We start from the raw sequence: 20,076 nt of genomic DNA, 5'->3' as shown, positions 1-20,076 counted from the left end.
AAGTGATTCAGCCACTGGTTGGGGCGAAGCCACAGAGTGTTCCGAATCTCAGAGAAACGAATGGGCATCTCACAATTCCACATCGCATTACCTCTTACGAAAGTACGAATGCGAACATCTTTCACATCCATGGATTACTATTGTAACGCGCGTACTGGTCATAGGCATCTATGTTATTTTCGAGAATTCCATGAGAATATCATAATTTATGTTGTAGATTGATATTTTAACAGGCAAAATCTTAGTCTTATACAACTACCAACGACTCATCGGTGCATCTGTACTGCATGACAATCGACTTACAATGAGATGGGGATTAATCACTCTGGTACGAGTATGAGGACGACAACATACATAGCACACCACTCACATCAATATGCATGTTTGAGAAAGACGGAAGTTTATTTCGTGTTGGTCGTCTTTGCTAATCAGATATGTACCACATTATGTTCACTATCATCCGTTTCCTTAACCATTCCACCCTTTCCAACGCCAGCCATCCATGAGTTCTTGCTTCATTAACATTACGTTCGGAGTGATCGTGCGATTCGTGTAAGGTTTTTTAAAGTCTGTTGAATCAGTATAGACTTTCGGGTAGGTTAATGACAGACATACCGAAGAGCTTTACTCGTTCAAAGCAGCCGTCTTTGCTTCACGGTCCGCCTTGGATCCCTCTTGCTCCGGCATACTCTGAGGGACAACAGGTCCTGGGTTTGCCTCGTGATGACGGAATTGGACTTTCTCTCCCTTTACTTCGCCTTGGTTATGGAGGGGATGGTCGCTAGCATTGTTATCGGTCTTTGAGGATGAGTTCTTCATAACGTGCTCAGTTACTTCACCAGCTTTGTGGTGGTGAGTTTCGTCTGGACCGGCAGGCATGATGTAGGGTGGTTGTTTGATTATATTATTTGACTTTGAAAAGATTCGTGTATTCGTAGTTTGTAGAGTTAGATAGTATAAAGACGAGAGCTTCTCATCAACAGGATTCCCTCATTCTCTCTTCTATATAAGCCATATTTCCCCTCATGACGTAGGCAGGCGTAACTCGAAGACCACGGGATAAAGCTCTCTCTAGCTTTGTCGCTAACTTCAACTACCAATAACTATGATTCCTCGAACAATGGTCGTGATAAGATCAAGATTTTGAGCATATTGAATGAACCATTAAGATCAGATCAGCCTAAGTCTTTGCCTAAAAAAGACCGTCTGAGACATTTGACGTGGGTAGATACGGATATACTGTATACTGAAAACTACTTCTGACATCGTGTGTGGTTCGCGTTATCCTTCAATTGGTCAACGCGTCATGCTACCTCCAAGATGTCTTCATCAAACGGCGAACAACAACCCGTGAAGCTGTCACTGCCACTGGTAAATTCAATCTTCCTTCGTATGAATGATATCTTAATGAGAATTGCAGAAATATCAACAAGAGATATTCCAAGAGCTTCGACAAAAAGATGAGCTTGTCGTTCTTGCTCGCGGCCTTGGCCTCTTGAGACTTGTTACGAACCTCCTCCATTCATATGATGCAGCTGGAAACAACCTAATAATACTGGTTGGCGCAGATGATCGAGAGAATGGATGGATTGGAGAAGCACTGGCAGAGCATGCTGCTATCAGCATGGCTCCTAGAGCGCGAGGTCTTTCTGTCGTCAACACGGATCTCATGAGTGTCGGCACAAGAGAAAAGATGTATGCACAAGGAGGAATATTTAGCATTACATCTAGAATTCTTGTTGTCGATCTTTTGACCAATCTATTAAACACCGAGACAATCACTGGCGTGGTAGTGCTACATGCAGATAAGGTTGTAGCTACATCACTGGAGGCCTTCATACTTCGGATATACAGACAGAAAAATAAGGCTGGATTTCTCAAAGCCTTTTCGGACAATCCAGAACCATTTACGACTGGATTTTCGCCATTGTCCACTATGATGCGAAATCTATTCCTACGCAACGTATCAATATGGCCAAGATTCCATATAAATGTTGCTCAAGCTTTGGAAGGCAAGAAAAAAGCCGAGGTTATTGAACTGGAGGTTTCGATGTCTGACTCCATGCGAGATATCCAAAATGCCATAATGGAATGTGTAGAGGTTAGTATTGGTGAATTGAAGAAATCGAACTCTGGGTTAGAGATGGACGATTGGAACGTTGATAGTGCTCTACACAAGCAATTTGATATGGTCATCCGCAGGCAGCTTGATCCAGTATGGCATCGAGTCAGCTGGAAGACAAAACAGATTGTCAACGACTTGACTGTCCTGAGAGGGATGCTACATTCTCTTCTAACATATGATGCGGTCTCATTCAATCGTCATTTAGATATGATTCTTGCTGCGCATCAGCCTCCTGCTGGGTCTACACGGCAAAATCAATCTCCTTGGCTATTCCTTGATGCAGCACATACCGTATTTGATACAGCGAAAAGAAGGGTATACACAGGCAAGGCTACACGAACGGATGATGTGGATTCTCTGAAACCTGTGTTGGAGGAACAGCCAAAATGGTCAGTGCTTGCTGAAGTGCTAGATGAAATTGATAGAGATCTCTACTTCAATCCCGTGCCATTGGATGACTCTAATGGCACGATCTTGATAATGTGCACAGATTCGGCTCAATGTTGGCAATTGCGAGAGTACCTTCAAAGTATGCACGCCCACGCGGAAACAATCGAAGATGATGAGGATGAAGATCAAGAGCCATCAGCAGAAATCATGATGAGGCGAAAATTGCGCAGCTACTTAGAGTGGAAGAAGAAGTTCGCGAAAATTAGCGCGGCTCTTTTCAATGAGAATCAAAACGCACTAAATGGTATTAGCAACGCCAACAGTATTACGAACAGCTCCCGAGGTAAAGCTCCAGCAAACAAAAGGAGGAGATTGAGAGGGGGCGCCTCGAGCTCAGGATCCACACGTGCCACCAATGGCAGTCTACAAGCTGCGGAAGATAAACCCCTTGAGGTTGCTGAATTAATGTCAGAAATAAAGCCAACAGAAGTGGAGGAATTGCAGAAAGAAGAAGTCATTGCCGATCCTTTGGATGATATGGAAGATTACTATCAGCTTTATGAGATGAAGGATCTTGTGGTAGTTCACGCGTATGACGGGGATATGGATGAGCATATTCTCGAAGAAGTAAAGCCGCGGTATATCATCATGTATGAACCCGACACATCTTTTGTTCGTAGGGTAGAGGTTTATCGCTCTTCACATAATGATCGAAACGTCCGAGTATACTTCCTTTATTATGGCGGGTCGGTAGAGGAACAACGCTACCTGTCATCCACTCGCCGAGAAAAAGACGCCTTTACCAAACTTATAAAGGAAAAGGCTAACATGTCTGTTGTACTGACTCTTGACGCGCATGGCATCGAAGATCCGCAAGAAGTTTTCCTCCGTACCATAAATACACGTATTGCTGGTGGAGGACGCTTGGCAGCTACAGCCCAGCCCCCGCGGGTGGTAGTTGATGTTCGGGAATTCCGCTCCTCACTTCCATCTTTACTTCACGGCCGAAGCATGGTCGTAGTGCCCTGTATGCTTACCGTCGGAGACTATGTCCTTTCTCCCAACATATGTGTGGAGCGTAAATCAATCAAGGATTTGATCTCATCGTTCAAAGATGGCCGTTTGTATAATCAAGCCGAAACTATGCTCGAACACTACAAGTCACCAATGTTACTCATTGAGTTCGACCAAGGCAAATCTTTCACCCTTGAACCGTTTGCTGATCTCTCAGGCTCTTTATCATCCGTATCAGCCGCAAATGCATCGTCCGATCTCCAATCCAAACTTGTGCTTCTCACTCTTGCATTCCCTAGACTCCGCATTATCTGGAGTTCTAGTCCATATCAAACTGCCGAGATATTCGAAAATCTCAAGACACAAGAACCCGAGCCAGATCCTATACAAGCTGTGAAGATTGGACTTGAAGGTGGTGCAAGTGCGGAGGATCAAGTATTTAATCGGGAACCTCAGGATATGTTAAGAGTGGTGCCTGGAGTTACGGGGAAGAATCTGAGTAATCTAGTAATGGAGTTAGGGAGTATTAAGGAGGTGGCTAATGCCGATTTGGAGGAATTAGAGCCGGTGGTTGGGAAGGAGGCTGGAAGACAAATCCATCGATTCTTCAATAAAAGTGTACTCGAATAATGTGGCATTGGATATATTCAGATAAACTATCTGTTCAATGTATTTAGAAAATAATGCCCATCGCATGCGTGGCCATGAGTTCTGGCGCAACACAAAAAGGCTAACTAGCCAATTAGATACCATAACCGACGAACGTTTCGCATACTATACACAATCTAGATTCTGAACATACATCATTGAATACGAACAAATCCATCATAAATACCAGGCCACCAGCGCTTCAAAAACCAAGCTTTGTACAAGTGGATTCCAAACACTAGCACCACCGACCATGTCTCAATTCGAATCGAAGCACCAACAAGATGAACTAGACGTTATCTGATGATCCAAGCCCCCGTTCGTTCGGTTCTCCACCTGTCACAACGTTTTTCTCCATTAAAATTATATGTAGACTGTCACTGTTACATGTATCATGTATGTATGATTGTAAGAATATATGTAGTATGACATTTATATCCCGAAATATCGTACATACATGGATCTTGGTATTAAGGATCGGGAGTTGGGTTATGCTATCGTTGATTTTGAAATGGATGTGATGAGTGAAGATGAAGATGGATGAATATGGATTCTTGTACATATCGTATGCATTTATTCGTGATAGAAGAAGTCTACACATAATAGATGTGTGTAGTTTTGGGCAGAAATGAATGTATAGTACTGTATGTGTCTGACAAAGGGCTGGATGTCGAGAAGTTGGTGATGGATTGTATCCTACCCCGGTATGAGGAAATCTAGATTTCAAAAATGAGATTACTGACCAGGAAGAATGCCTTGGATGCGTATAGGTGACCACATATAGATCACATACAAGTAAAATGTCATTTCCTCCTCACCTACCAGATATATACATGCACATACACATGTAGTACGAATTACCATGTAATCAAAACATCGGAGAAATGTGCCGCTTCCTCAGCTGCCAGCCATGAGGTGAGATAACCTCGCATCACGATTCACGCTTCACGAAAACGAAAGTGTGTGGTCACTGTGGTGTGGATCCAAGAAATTTTCAATCTCCATGTTTGATTTCTTTTTCCTGACCTTTTTCTTATTGGGTGAGAGAATGGAGAGAATGTAATAAGAAGTGTGAGTTAAGAAGAAACACTGCACTGATCAAGAAGGAGTCGGGTATGGCCTTGTTGGCCTTGTTGGCATTAATGGGTTCATCTGGTCAATTCTCATAATTTCCAGGTCTAGTCTCGTCTGGGGAACTACGTCATCATAGGTCAGTCAATTAAGTAAGAAACAGAGAGAGCAATGAAAGGATCGTTGATCTCGATAATCTTCATTCATCCATCCATTGACCCATTCATCACATCCTTCCTTTATCCGAATTCCATTGCAGTTGCAGCATCATCTCAAGGAACCGAGTCAGATAAGAAAAATCAAATGCAAAAGTTCCATATCAGATCTACAATCTCCTCTTATTCCCCTCCAGTAACATCACCCTCAAACTTAAAAAACTTTAAAATGCATCCGCTCATGTGGCTAGTGACATCAAGATAGCCAACGCCACAGTGGCTGACATCACTAGTTCCATCAAGCGCGCCACAATTACCACTCTAGGCCCTATCACGGGAACTAATCCCCGTAATCAGCGCCGTGGCATACCTAAAACGGAGACTTGTTCATACGCCATGCCTTGATTTTGATTCAAGTCGAAAAACTAACAAAAATGCGAGACGTTGGTATGTGATTCCTTCCGACTCCAATTGTATCCAATGAGAGTAGGAGGATGGAATGAGTTATTCTTCTTTGGGTAAGGCAAAGGGGATTGAGGAAGCAAGGGATTAGGAAAATAACCAGGTTAGCATCGGTAAGTGTGAGAGGAAGAGTGAATAAAGAAAATCTGATGCGACTAAATTTCTGATGGTGACGTCACTCAGATATCATTTTTTGGACAATTTTAATTCCCGGGCAAGGCAAGGCAGGGCAGGGCACAGAGCAAGCGGGTACGGTACTGGGCAAATGGTGCAGTACCTGTTTGACCTAATATTGACAGGTCTTGGACCGGATTTAATTCCATGACTAGGTAGGGCAGGTAGGGTAGGTACTGTTATTATGGTATGACGCTACTATGGGATCATCTGATTGGAAAGGATGGGACGGCAGGTTTTGGAGAGGTGGTGAGGGAATCAAATATATAGAGTGCCATCTTTCTCATTATTTCGGTTTTCTTTTTCTCTCTCTCTACATCATACAAACATACAATCCAATCCATCGATTCTACTCTATCAACAAACAAACAAACAAACAAACAAATATCAATCTCGAGATACTCTTGAGTTTCAATCAACAACACACACACACACACACAAATCTACTACACAAAGTACAAACACAAATCAATCAAAATGGGAGCCGTTGTTTCTTGTGTATGTCTCTACCATTCTCCATTCCCCACGGTCTTGAGTTTCGTTGATTTGAGATCTATCGATCTCATCAACAAATCATGCCAACTCCCCCTCCAAAACAAAAGAATATAAACTAACCTCCTCTCTAGATCACTGGCATGTTCCGCGCCATCGGTGCTGGTCTCATGGCCGTCGTCAACGGAATCGGAGCCATCCTCACCGGTATCATCAACGCCATCGTCGCTTTCTTCGATGTCCTCATCTCCTGCTTGACTTGCGGAAGCTGCGGCGGTCGGAGAAGAGGTAGACGTACGACAAGTCATGTCTAGAAGGGTCCCTTGCCTTTGCGCGAGGGGTACCTTCTAGTATTCACCATCTCTCAACATGACCAATCAACCTACAGTTGAGGAGATGAGATGGGGGAAGGAGTAGTGCATGCGATGTTGCGAGTTTGCTTTATGATACCTGAGGTGTTTGATGGACGATGGATGGACGGGGTGGGATGGGATGGATGGCAGAGGGAGAGAGAGAGGAGAGCTATTTTTGTTTTTTCCGATTCGACTCGATACCCGGTTTCTTTTCTCTTAATTATGGATGGTGGATGGGTGGGAAGGTGGAGATGAGTTTATGCATGGTTTTGCTTGCGCACGCGCTTGCATGTACTGAAGATGAGAGAGGAAGGAGAGGTTTAATGATTATGATACATTATATTACTACACATGTCTTGCTTTTTGATTGTGATGTGTGAGTTGTGAGTTTCAAACTGAAGGTAAAAAATTCATCACGAACTTATTAATATGGCAATTTTGTAGGTATGAATTCGATTGACCATTATTCCTTTAGATTTTCCTTCATATAAAAACTGTCTCTACCATCTACACAGCGAGATACTAATAAAAAGTCATATCTTCTCCATCTACTTCCAAAATACATAGCACTATCCCCATAATCTTCAACACAAAACATCCTTCCCACTTCAATGATCTTAATACTTCTTCCCTCTCCTCCCCACTGTTATCCCATCCCTACATCATCATTTCAGTATTTACCTCTTCGATCCTCCTTTTCCCTCTCTTCGCAAAACAAAGCTCGATATATAAATATACTAAAATCCTCTACCATTTCTTTCTTTCTTTACTTTCTCCTCTCTATATTCTATTTCCTATTTCTACCCTCGAAATTACATCTTTTTTCCTTCTGAGGAAGTATCTTACTGGAAATCTTACTAAACATCTTCCTCAATTAAATAAAATCAAATCACATCACATCCATTCAACCTCCATTCCCAAGCAAATCTCCAAGTAACTACTAGGTATATATATATACATATATACATATATAAACAAAACAGAAACACAAACTCTATAACGAATATTAAATAACAAAGTAAACACACACACACACACATACAACAATTACAATTACAAAGAAGCTCAAATCCCGAGGGAGGTTATTATTTCTTTGAGTTTTTAATATTTATTAGAATGGAGAGATAGAGGGAGAGAGAGAGAGAGAGTGCTTAGATGATAAATTTATATTTCGGGATATTATGTTTAGGGATATTATGTTTAGGGATATTATGTTTAGGGATATTATGTTTAGGGATATTATGTTTAGGGATATTATGTTTAGGGACTTGTATTCAGAGAAAATGAATGGACTGTCGAGGAAAAAGAGCAAATGAGAAGAAAAGAAAGGAGTGCTTGTTACGGGATGCGAGGAGAAGAAAAGTAGAAGAATTGCGGAGGGTTCTTTGATATGTAGGATGAGGATATGTTTATTTGAATTAGGGATAGAGGTTAAAATGATAGAGGAGAGGAGAGTAGAGTGGATGTTTATTTATTTATATGTGAGATGGATGGATGGATGGATAGATGATAGATATAGGAAAAGTGATAAGGGGTTTAAATTGGTAGTATGTATACTCTGTTTTTTTCGGAGTAGATAGGTATTTAGTTGTGTAGATGTGGTGATGTGGTGATGTTGGATGATGTGTGTTTAGGTATTGTGATGTTGGAGGGGTTATGGATGTTACTTTTCTTGTGGTATTCTTAAGGAAAGTGGATTTTTTGAGGAGGAGGGGAGGAGGAGGAGGAGGAGGAGGGAAAAGAGAGAAAGTATATAAGTAAGGGATTGACAACGTGATTGGAAGTGAAAAAGGATTGAGTATTAGATAGTTATTGAACAAAGGTAGTATAAATTCAATTAATACTACAACATCTCCCCCTTTCCTTTCTTTCCCTTAAAGAAACACTCCAAGTCCATTACTCACTCATCCTCTCCTCTCTCGCGAACTCTCCTCACTAACCCTCGGAGCCGCCATCCGAATCTCCCTCATCAACAAATCTATATCCGTATCCCTATCCCTATTCTGCATCCCCATCCCCGTCGTATTAGCTCTCCTCCTATTCCCCTTCCCCTCACTCGCCATCCTATTGCCTCTCTCCCCATCACTCCCCCCCATCCCAATAACACTCGACCTCGACCCCATTCCCACCCCACCCCTCCCATTCACCTCCTCCCACCTCAATCTCCCCACCGCCCCCAACCCATCAAAACTCTTCGCAATCCCTCCCAACGTCCTCAAAAGCACATCCGTATGTCTCTCCACAATCCTCATTCGCACGTCCAATTCTTTTTCTTTCAAACTCGTCGATCTTAGACTTGTTCCTATTTCTCCCGTGCTTCTTCTCTCCATATTCATACTCATGTCTCTATCCATCTTCCCATGTACATCCCCATTCAAATACTTCAAATCTTCATCAGAACAGAGATCCATGCGTCCATAACCAAACCCATCACTACTCTTCCTCCCGTCCCTTTCCTTCCCTAACCATGTCGTCGACGCCAAAGGTATGGTATGACTCAAAATAGTTTGAGTAGACTGATGTGCATAAGCTGATTCCTCACTATCAACTCGATAAAAAGAGGTTGTTGAATCAAACGTAGGTCTTGGGAGTCTCGAAGGCGATTTCATCGTTAAAGCAGGCGAAATGGGACGTGCTCCGAAATCACACTGTCTGAATTCTCCAATATAAGGTGGGGAGTCAGCGACGAGCATTATACGAGTTGTAGACAATCCATTCATGTTTGGGGCGAGGCGTTTCAGGGTGCGGTTTGGTGGTCCGAATGTTGGATTTGAAAATAGGGGAGACAAATGTTCGGCTTCGATGAAAGAATTTTCTGGAACGGATTGAACAGATGCCCTGTTTGTATTAGTATTTGTATTTATATTTGTGTGACCCACACTCGAGTTTCTTGAGCGAATAGAGGCCAAGTCTTTTTCCTTCTTTGCTCGTACTCTCTCGCGGCGGCTCTGATGTGTTGCTTGATCTGCTCGTTTCTCATTACTGCCAAATTGTGGACTTATTGGTGATGCAATTTCGGTGGGAGCAGTCGCTTGATTCCTAGATTGACCTTCTGCCTCCACCGCACTAGCCGCAGGGAACTGGATAATATTTTCACTCCCCGGTGAAGCAATCGAAGGCCTTGGAGTCCCTCTGAAACTCTGCAGATCAACCGTCTCAGCCGTTCCAAACACTGCTTGCGCTGAGGAGTTCGTATTAAAACTATCTGGTGTAGACTTTAGCAAGTGCCTGATATTTGTTCCTGTAGCTGCGATGCTATGAATAGTGGATATAGATTTGATCACTTTGTGAGTCTGATGATTCGGCTTGATATCAGGAGATGGTGTTCTGTTTATTACTCGCAAGGGGCCGTCGGATCTGTTGCTCCAGAGTATTGGGCGGTTGACGGAATTGAAGGAATTTGCTCGAGGATTATCTGTTGGAGCTATTTTGAATGAGGGACCGGGCGAGGAAAATGCTTTTGATGAATGCGGTCGAGGTCGGGATTCTGGAGCATCGTAGTAAATACTCCCATTAGGGGTATACACTTGACTGGTTCGATGAATGTATCCATTTTGCAACATCACCTCTTCCGACCCTGGTTTTGTAACTACTTTCGTTAAAGTGCCTGGACCCCAAGTATTCCTATTGGAGATTGAAGTGGTCCTATTAAGTACAGGAAGTTCCGGTGGAGGCGTAGAAGAATCTCCAACATTGTAGCCTGGCTTGGGGATAACAACAGGGCTTCTATCCGGTGTTGGAACCTGTGTCAAATTTGAAGTCATCTCAGGAGGCGTTGGAAATCTCCCCAGGTAATCATGTTCTAGCGGTATCGAAATTGCTATATACTGCACGCCCTGATGAGTTTTGGCAGCAATAGCAGTATCGGGGAGTTTCAAGAACTGATTAGACTTCAATTCTTTCTTTTGTTTCCTTCGGAGAAGACCAAACTTTTTTCTCGGGGCATTTTGTGGGAGAGCAACTAGATTATGCGCCGGGGGATCATAAGACATGAGGAACTCGGATAAATCTTTCATGGTTTCTCTTTCACGTCGAGGTGATGTTGTATCCAAAGATCCATAGCTTTGACTAGTCGTTTGACGAGGTCTCGTTCTTCCACTTGACTTGGTACCTGAACTGTTAAATCTTCTCAATTCTGGCACGGTATCAATTGTGCCATGATTATGAGATCTACTCGTCCGGCGGCGCGATAACAGTGTAGGATTGATAGATGATGGCGTTCCCATAGACTGAGGCCTCAGGGGGTTGATGTCCACCAAACGCGGTGGAGGAGTTTTACTATTAGTTACTGGATTCATTCTGATTGTTATCTGTAGTAGGCACTATGTTAGACAAATGTGTAAGTTCCCGCAACCGGGAAAGCTTCACTCGAAGAAGACATACCGACAGATCGTCACACTCACATAGCTTTTTGTTAAAGCTGTGATTGAATCGAACCACTTTGCGCAGCTCTAGCTTACGAAACAATACTCAAATATGAACATGATGAGATTTTCGAACAGTGAAAAATGTTGCAAAACTTAGCTGAAGGTTAAGGAAGCTCGTTGCCATTATTATAGCTCTGCCGACTTGAAGATCCACGCTGGTGGCCCAGATTCGTCTTAGCAACGCAATGCAAGGAGGAACTAATCGCCCGCATCTCGTAGTTGCGCGGACGTTGGCTAAACAATCAACCCGTGGGAAAATATATCGACTTTGAACAATTCAAGGTTAGTGGCGGCTTGATGACGTTTTATTGTATCAATGGCAGGTGCAGTGAACGCCGACTAATGCGGCACTAAAAGTCGATCTTAGAGATTTGCAGGTCATGGGTAGGTGGACTTTGACTTGATGATAACGGGGCGTTGCATGCATGGCCATCATATCATGTTGTATCATTGTGGCCATTCAGTTGTGATCCGAATCTGAAGTAGCAATGGGCCAAGACAGACATTTACAGAAAAAATCACCTCTCTTCACGACTTACCACACCAATATAATCGATCAATGTCATTTCAAATTCCCACATGAATTAGAACTATCACTCAATAGTTTCCCCAATTCTCAATTTCAAATCTTCCAAGACGAGAAGTCCACCCCTCCCACTAAACTCTTAGCGGATCAGGGAAACAAAAATATCCGATAAGGCAAGGAAGGATCTACACTGCTACAGCCCAGCCCCAACCCTCAAGCCCGAGTAGATATTTATATGTCCGTGCGAATTATTTCTTGATTTATGATTGAGAAAGTAAAGTAATCATGAAACTTTCAATCATAAAGTCCGAATTGAGAAATCTCAATTTAGTACCAATGCGGTATTTCCGGATACGTATGTATGAAATGAGAATGCAAATGAGATAGATATCGAAAATTTTAAGACACGGGGACGAGCCGAGAAGGTGCAGGGGAGTTACCAGCAGTAGTGGAGAGTAGTTCCAAGTGGCTTTTATAGGAAACTATTGAGTAAACCATTCCGCTTAATTGTTGATATTTACAAGAAGATTTTACCTCGGAAGTCGTCGACTCATTGAACTCTGTAGGATTCATTGATCTATGTCAATTAAAACCTCTCGTCATTATGGTTTTCTTCGAACTTGTAATGAAGCTGTCACAGGTCAGGTCACCAAGATGCAACTATTTTCTACCCTCTAAGATCTATCAGATCGACTAGTTAAAAGATAATTCCCACCAGCATACACCTGTCTCACACGTGCGCCATTCGCCATGCTAATATTTTGTTGCGCCAAACTATGCAGTGTCCTAACCGTTTAAAAAATATCAATAAATAAATCCATGCGACCCTCACTTTCTTTTTGGTGGTTTACGTTGAATAAACGGGTCCGCCGGTGCCTTTCTACGCGGTGGAGGCGGTAAATTAGATTTCGGTGTACGCGCCGCGGCAGCAGCAGCTCTATTGGCCTGCTGTGCTCGAAGTGCAGCTTCCAGATCTAATTTTTGAGGTTCGACTGGTCCTCGATTGAGCATGGCAGAAGCTGGTGGTGCAGAATCTGCTTCTGACGATGATGTCTACGAGAGTCAATAAGTATAAAAATAATGGCATAAACCACGACTAGTACAAAATCAGACTTTCGGTCGACTTACCTTCTTCTTCTTTTTGGTTGTAATGTTATCTGAGTGAAGTTCTTGCTCCCTAGGTCTCTTCCTCTGCTCACCCATCTCAACACTGTTTGGTGTATTCCTACCATCGAACGATGTCGTGCTACTACTACCTGATATCGATTCTCGAGAACTTCGGTTTTGCAGCGCATCCGTCATGTCGATATCGCTGTCGCTCTTCTCAGATGGACGCCTAGAGCTATTGCCATTCATGTCTGAGGATATCTTCGAATAGTCTATCGCTGGTGCATCCTTTGATGTCGGCCTCGATAACAATCCCATAATATCACCACTTGTGTATCTCTCACGGCTTTTGGCATCCTGAATAAGCCTATTCCAGAATTCACCTTGTTCCAATGCTCTAGAGTCTCCTAGAACCCACAATGACGATTTGGCTCTAGTAAGACCTACATTCATACGTCTGATATCGTTCAAAAATCCAATACCCCCGGCAGCCTTAGCACGAACACAAGAAAATATAATGATCTCTCGCTCTCGACCTTGAAAAGCATCGGTCGTATTGAACTCAATCTCTTCAAAGATTTCGTCTCCAAATTTTGCACCAAAACGTCGTTTTAGCTCATTCAATTGAGCTTTATAGGTAGTTATGATACCGATTTTACCTTTGAAATCATAGGATCTGTAATCTGTCTTAAGTCGTTGATAAAGCTGAATAGCAGCATTTAACTCAGGAACGTTTATGAGGGAATGGCCTCTAGCCTCTTTGCTTTGAACACCCACAACATCAAAGAATCGATAAGGCCCGAGAATCGAACTTGCGTGCCATGGCTGAACCCGTAATTGTGCCATTCCATCACCATCAATAAGACGACTGTTGTAAAATTGTTGACTTGGGAATCGACTGATCTCAGGATGCATACGATATTGAGTATCAAGTAAGTGGACATCATTTGGATGATTTCGCTGCATGCGGACGAAGAGACTCTGTTCATAGCCATAACTCTTTGCTAATCGTGAGAGAACTGTTGGAGGTAATTGTTCAGGATCTCCGACTAAGATACATTTCGTGGCACCGTATTTAAGAGGTATCAGAGCGCTGAGTTCAATACACTGAGCAGCTTCATCAATAATGACTGTTTCGAACTCGACATTGACATTTCTTAGAAAGTCGTGTCCGGATCCACTGAGCGTGGCACAAAGAACATGGGCGCCATCGATAATCTCCTGAGTGAAATGGCGCCTACTGATCTCATTTTGTCGCACTTTGTTGTCGCTTTCTTTATCTTCATCAATTTTGTTGCCTATGTGGGCTTGCTTTCGCTTAAGCTCATCAAATTCCCTTTGCAATTTTAGTTCCGAAGTTTTGTCACCTGCAGCACGGCATTTTTCCATCTCAGGTCTTAAAACACTGAGCCTCTCTTTGATAAGCCCTGCATCCCTGTGAAGCACCTCCCGATCATTCAATTGACCTTTCTTAGATTCTTGGTCCCCCTCGAGCTTGATCCTCACCAATTCGTCAAGTGTCACATCTTTAACACTAGAATTGATCGCATCACTTCGCCCGACACGAATTACGTTAATCTTTTGATGCGAGCCGCTGAGAGGCAAAATTCCCTCCTTCAACCGGAGGACCAATTCATCAACAGCAGCGTTACTGGGAGCGCAGATAAGTAGCTTTTTCTTTGGTGCTTGTGCTTGAGGGCCCGCACTGCGATTTTGGCCCTGCGGTCTGAAGCCCACTTGCTGCGCTTGCTGCTGAAGCACCTGAGATAGCAAGGCGCCTACCATGGCGATAATCGTTTTCGTCTTTCCAGAACCCGGAGGACTAGTACTGTTAGAGCTATATCATTTGGAGTCGAACAAAATTCAATACATACCCTTGAATCAATGTAAACCCATCATTATCGTTGGCGGACAAAATCGCTTTGGCTTGCCCATTGTTAAGTTTATACCTGGTCGACATCGAAGCGACCTTTTCATCGGAATATTTCTGTAAAGGAGAAGGCTTCGCCTCCAGAATTTCTGTGCACAAGTCGTAGTATTCAAGACTGCTCAAGGCTGCAAACTCTCGCAAAGTTGTCGTCATATCGGTGATTTTGAGAGTATATAACTTGCCGTTGGGCACGAAACAATTCAAGAGCTCGGGGCTAATGTCTCTACTGACTCTGTAAGTGACTTCCACTGCATCACGCTTGCGGGTGGTCCTGAAAACGCGGGCTAGACAATGTGGCGCTTGCTTGTCTTGAAGTGGACTCGAGCTTTTGGAAAGGAGTACAATATCTTGTTGGTACACCATGAGGTCTCTTTGATTGGAAATTGACATAGTTGTACTAACTTCCATGAATTTATCAACAGACAAACGATTCAAAACCTTTATCTCAATGGGCTTGAATTGATTTTCTTCTTTGGCTGTTAGTAAAGAGCGCCAAACTTCCGATATGAGCAATGGTTTGAATGTCTCTTTATAGAGACCGAGGTCGAGGAAGCTGTTTGCAATCTTTTTGCAAACATTATTGCTTGGGGGATCCTCCCCCTCATGAAAGATATCCCAATTGAGAAGCTCGAGATATATAATGTCCATATTTGGCTCCAAGCGAGCACGAAGATCTTTCTTTGAGTAAACCTTTTTGGTCTTCCGCACTGGGCCAGTAGATTGTAGAAGTGCCTTTTTCCTACTCTCTTCGTATTCCCTAACTTTGTTTGAAGCTTCTCGACTTTTGGTGAAAAGAAACTTCGTGTCGGAACCATCGTCGTCATCATCATCATCCGAATCTTCGTCTGAAGATCCTACCATTATCTCACTTCGAACAGGCGCATGATCTTTCCCAGCTACACCGCTGAGATTCTTTAGACCAGATCCCTCACCCTTCACTAAGGCGGCTGGAGCACGAAGGGCTTTCGCTTGAGCAATTGCTGCAGCATTACGCTTCTTTTTCTCTTCTTCATCTCTACGGCGTTTGTCCTTCCAATCTTCAGTAGCTTTGGCGGTCTTTAGCGGTGGTTGTGATCTCATTTTATCCATAATACTCTTAGAATGCTCAGAAAGGGTAAAGGGTGCTTGAGAGGCTTTGTTGGATTGAGTGATGACTGGCTCATATGTTTTGCCGTCTCCAGCCTTTGACCAAGTATCGAGCGAGGTTTGAGTTTGACGCCCCTTGACACTGAACGTTGGCTCATGCTTTACACCTCCTGCTGACTTAGACCAAGAATCGATTCTTGATTGTTGTTTCTGAGCCGTTGTAGAATAACTCTCTATAATTTCCACACCTTTATGTTCGTCAAGGGCAGCGCGCAACTCAGCTTTTTGTTGGTTAGTAAGATTTGTCTTTCTGTATCCCTTCTCGCCCTCATTTAAGCACGCATCTTGAATAAAACTAAGCGAATACTCATGTACCTCAACATCAAACTCTGCTAATGATCGAAGAAGTTTTCCGAGGAGACTAGTGATCACACTGACCAAATAGATATCTCTCAACCTCAGCATCATTGTTAGGCCGTTCACGTTCAAGCAAACGACTTGCAATACTTTCTTTTGTGCAGCCTTCCTCGATATATAACCGGAGGACGGGATATGAGCATGAGGCGAGTTAGAAGACTCGCATAGGGCTGAAGCAATGATACTGTTCTTATCAAACAAGGATTCTGCATATTCCATACCATCTCGGCAAAAGTCTTGCAAGGTTTCCTTAGGAAGTTGAACACGACCTCCCCAAGCTTCTGTGTTGGCAAATGCCGCATCAAGGGCACGCCACTGATTGATCCACCAAGACATTACAGCGCCTCGCTCTGTAGCATCTAAAGATGGGTGAGTTCGTAAAAACCCCGTCGTGTCTCCGCAAAGGGCCTCCAGCGTGTCTCGTCCAACCTTGAATAAATATGGGACAGGGGAAAAGTTCTTGGCTTTGGTGATCCGGACAACAGCAAACGTTAAAGAATTCAACATCGGCACAAATGCTTGCCCTAATAAGCTCGATATTGCTTCACGCTTGCTTATTTGATCCGTTGCAGCTTTGACAACCTCAACAGCAGCCTCAAAGATCTGTTGATCAGCAGACATCAGGGCTGCAAACAGTGGCCGAGAGGTCTGAGGATCTCGATACATCTCGATCAAATGAGATGCATTAAAATCGCTGAGGCGCTCAAAGATTCTAGACACGTTCTCAGTGAGTTGACGAAAGTCTTTATTATACTGTAGATGAGAGGAAGGAAGTGGTAGTTTCTTTGACTTTGGTGTGAGTTCATCTAATCCAGTAAGGTGTGTTGTTGCCGCCAGAATGCTTTTAGCTAAATCTACATTTCCTGGCCTAAATATGTCAAGAACGCCTTGCCAAATTGGCTGGGAATGGCTTCGGAGACCCTGTTGTATCGGAATATCGTCCGCAAGAGCATGGAACTCTGCGCTCAAAGCTTTGCAGTCGAGAGCCAAAGCCTCTCGTATGACTAGCATACCAAGTCTTCTCATTTCTTGGTGTGTGGTGTTTTCCACCTTCAAATCAGCAGACTCTGTGATCGTCTCCTTGTAGTCGTCAACGAGTTTCATGATGTTATTGATGAATATAAGAGACGTCGACGGATTGATGACGTACTCTGAATCGACAAAGGTGTTCAAGGTGGCACGGAGAGTATCGAGTGCAGCACAACGACATGCGAGTTGGGTATTCTCTGGGTATTCCGAGGTCTGATAAGTTCCCAGAAATCTGAAAACGAAACTGCAGACATCGTATTGACGATCGGAAGGAAGTGACTCCACGAGTTCAGGTAACCATGCCAGAATAAAAGAAGTTTCGGGGTCTTCAAAATTTATTGTTTGCAGTTTTTCTTTAACGCCCCAAGATCTGAGAATGTTTTCTGCAACGGCAACTGGTGATATTGTAGCAAATGCAGCCCAGAAGTTCTTCGAAGACTTCTTGAGCAAACTTCTAAGCGCTTCGATGATTAACTTATTGATTCTTTCCGATTTACAACTTAAGTGATTGAGTGCAAGTATGTACACACTTGGTTGAACTTCCATTGCTCGGAGAGAGTGTGTTATCAAATGTTCATCAAGCTTCTCCAAAATCAAAAGAAATCCTTCCCAAAATCGTATGATATCCTCGTAATCGTAGTTTCCCTGGGTCACAGAAACTATTGCGTCCGACAATGCGTCATGCACGACCCAGTCGAATGATGTGGGTGTGAGCATTGTAGTAGCTTTCTGCCAGGCACACCTCGCGAAACGCTGTCTAATGGGGTTTTTGTCGAATAGAAAACGCCCTGTAGCTGGCAGTATATCACTTATTCTCAGGACCTTCTTTGCTTGTATCTCTTCAAAAACGAAATCGAAGTGTTTCGAAAGGTTGTCTGCGGATTTGTGGTAATCGACGCAACAAAGTGATTCGTACAGAGACAGTAGAAGGGAAGAGTCGTAGCCAGCTAGCAATTTCTGCGTCCTCATTGGAGATTCCACCTCGGATATAACTTTCTTGCTTCTTTCTAACCCGTTATCTATACGTTGAAAGTCGAGGACATTAAGGCGACTTGAGAGCGCTGCAACCGTTTCATCGTCGAAATTTCTGAGATATATTAGCATCAAGATCAAGTGCATATTGTGATGTATTACTCTGATAGTTCCTTGAGATATGCCTTACGACCTATATGCCAACTATGCACACATTTATCACAGCACATCAGAAGCTTATTCAAACGTTCCAGGTAGCCTTCTACCATCGCCCCCCCAGCATCGCGATCTAATCCTATAGTGAGAGAGAATTTATATGCAATAGTCTGTCTCCGCTGGGCATCCTGTATGAGCTCCTTCTTGGTTTCTGCACTCATGTCCTCCTCGGCGTCATCTGGATGCGAATAGTCGACATAGTCTTCGTCGTTCCGCTTGGGGCAAAACCAATGGGCATCGACAGGAAAACTCTTCAGTTCCCTATCAACAATTCATCAGTATTAATCGTAAAAATAATTACAACTCGTGGTACAAACCCGTGGAGCCATGAAGCTCGTCCATGATATCTGCTTCATCAGGCATGGTTGCGGATATTTCATAAGCTGAGCATGCGATTCAAATGTGAATATTTAGAGAATCAAGATTGATATGGATAAATGTAGTTTACAGAAAGTATTAGGAATAAATTTATAGAAAGGTAATAGTTGGGGAGGTTACTGCAAGTCTTAGCACCCCAAGGAAGAAAGTGGTCGCCTTTTGAAGTTTTGAATCGTTAAAGAAAGTGAATACGAAGCGCAAGTTTTGGCAAATTGACAATCAAACTTGCGGAGTTGATATACGGTATGATGTTGCAATCAAATTTCGAGAACATTTACCCAATTGCTGTATTTTATATACGACAAAGTAAAAAGTTGAGGTAAGGGCTGAGATTGAAAGTGCTAACGCGCATCGCGTAGGACTTCTAAAGCCATTTCACGTGGATTACTTATATTGATTTTACCAGTAGCCTCGCATGCAAGGCTGAGAATTTGTTATCTGAGGTCAATCGGTTTACAGGGGAAAAAAGACTGGGTACTTGAGATCATTCGAAGAACATTCATTCTTTTGCGAATAGTACATACATCTTGTTATTACTTAATATCTCAGTTCCAAAACCGTCACATACTACCATCACTAGGCACTTCAGAAGTCCACTGAAGCTCATGTTAAATCACAAATGGAGACAGTACAATCATCCTACAATCTACAATTTTCGTGGCACAAGGCAGGCAAGTCACAACAATCATCAAGGTATATAAATGATAAGTTAGATTATACTGCTCTCTATATTGAAGCTCTGTGCACTTGTTTGCTTTGCAATCGCTATATACAAATGGACCACGGATCCTACTATCACTGCTGAGTATACACCATCAGAAGTGAAGATCTAGAACTATCTTCCAAACCCAACATGCCCTCGCCAGCAAAAGAACTGGAAAGCAAAAACAAATAAGATAATATGGCCTAGTGCCTTTTCATGTCATTTAAAACGCCTATAACACCAATGCAAAAGAAAACCAAATGTAGAACACAAAGGTCGTAGATCGCTCCTGCAGATCATTATGCTTAATATCTCCTGTATCAACAAAAGAAAAGGAAAATGTATGGTACAGTTCGTCGCAGTCTCCCGGTTCGGAAAAGAGTGAATATGATATTCGGGTA

At 43.0% G+C, this 20,076-nt stretch overlaps 6 protein-coding genes across 6 annotated transcripts; 3 read left to right on the top strand and 3 right to left on the bottom strand.

Annotated features, from left to right (window-relative positions):
* Positions 1–624: 624 nt before the first annotated feature.
* EAF02_012150 (uncharacterized protein) lies at positions 625–879 on the bottom strand (the record flags this gene model as incomplete). The annotated part of the gene is made up of 1 exon (XM_038908198.1): positions 625–879. The coding sequence occupies one exon, from the start codon at positions 877–879 to the stop codon at positions 625–627; it is 255 nt and encodes an 84-aa protein (XP_038752031.1).
* Positions 880–1,320: 441 nt separating this feature from the next.
* EAF02_012149 (uncharacterized protein) lies at positions 1,321–4,159 on the top strand (the record flags this gene model as incomplete). Its single annotated transcript, XM_038908197.1, has 2 exons — positions 1,321–1,371; positions 1,421–4,159. 2 exons carry the CDS (start codon positions 1,321–1,323, stop codon positions 4,157–4,159), a joined length of 2,790 nt encoding a protein of 929 aa, XP_038752030.1.
* Positions 4,160–4,430: 271 nt separating this feature from the next.
* On the top strand, positions 4,431–4,721 carry EAF02_012148 (uncharacterized protein; the record flags this gene model as incomplete). Its single annotated transcript, XM_038908196.1, has 3 exons — positions 4,431–4,472; positions 4,551–4,577; positions 4,602–4,721. The coding sequence occupies 3 exons, from the start codon at positions 4,431–4,433 to the stop codon at positions 4,719–4,721; spliced, it is 189 nt and encodes a 62-aa protein (XP_038752029.1).
* A 1,795-nt stretch (positions 4,722–6,516) lies between these two features.
* Positions 6,517–6,961, top strand: EAF02_012147 (uncharacterized protein; the record flags this gene model as incomplete). The annotated part of the gene is made up of 2 exons (XM_038908195.1): positions 6,517–6,537; positions 6,666–6,961. The coding sequence occupies 2 exons, from the start codon at positions 6,517–6,519 to the stop codon at positions 6,843–6,845; spliced, it is 201 nt and encodes a 66-aa protein (XP_038752028.1). The 3' UTR covers positions 6,846–6,961.
* Positions 6,962–8,788: 1,827 nt separating this feature from the next.
* Positions 8,789–11,182, bottom strand: EAF02_012146 (uncharacterized protein; the record flags this gene model as incomplete). The annotated part of the gene is made up of 1 exon (XM_038908194.1): positions 8,789–11,182. The coding sequence occupies one exon, from the start codon at positions 11,180–11,182 to the stop codon at positions 8,789–8,791; it is 2,394 nt and encodes a 797-aa protein (XP_038752027.1).
* Positions 11,183–12,665: 1,483 nt separating this feature from the next.
* Positions 12,666–18,957, bottom strand: EAF02_012145 (uncharacterized protein; the record flags this gene model as incomplete). Its single annotated transcript, XM_038908193.1, has 5 exons — positions 12,666–12,890; positions 12,966–14,766; positions 14,819–18,493; positions 18,541–18,855; positions 18,908–18,957. 5 exons carry the CDS (start codon positions 18,955–18,957, stop codon positions 12,666–12,668), a joined length of 6,066 nt encoding a protein of 2,021 aa, XP_038752026.1.
* Between the last annotated feature and the right edge of the window lie 1,119 nt (positions 18,958–20,076).

This window comes from Botrytis sinoallii, assembly GCF_014898435.1.
Source record: "Botrytis sinoallii strain Bc 23 chromosome Unknown BSIN_041, whole genome shotgun sequence".
NCBI lineage: Eukaryota > Fungi > Ascomycota > Leotiomycetes > Helotiales > Sclerotiniaceae > Botrytis > Botrytis sinoallii.
The sequence above is the reverse complement of the archived record's forward strand: the minus strand, read 5'-3'. Positions and strand labels throughout refer to the sequence as shown.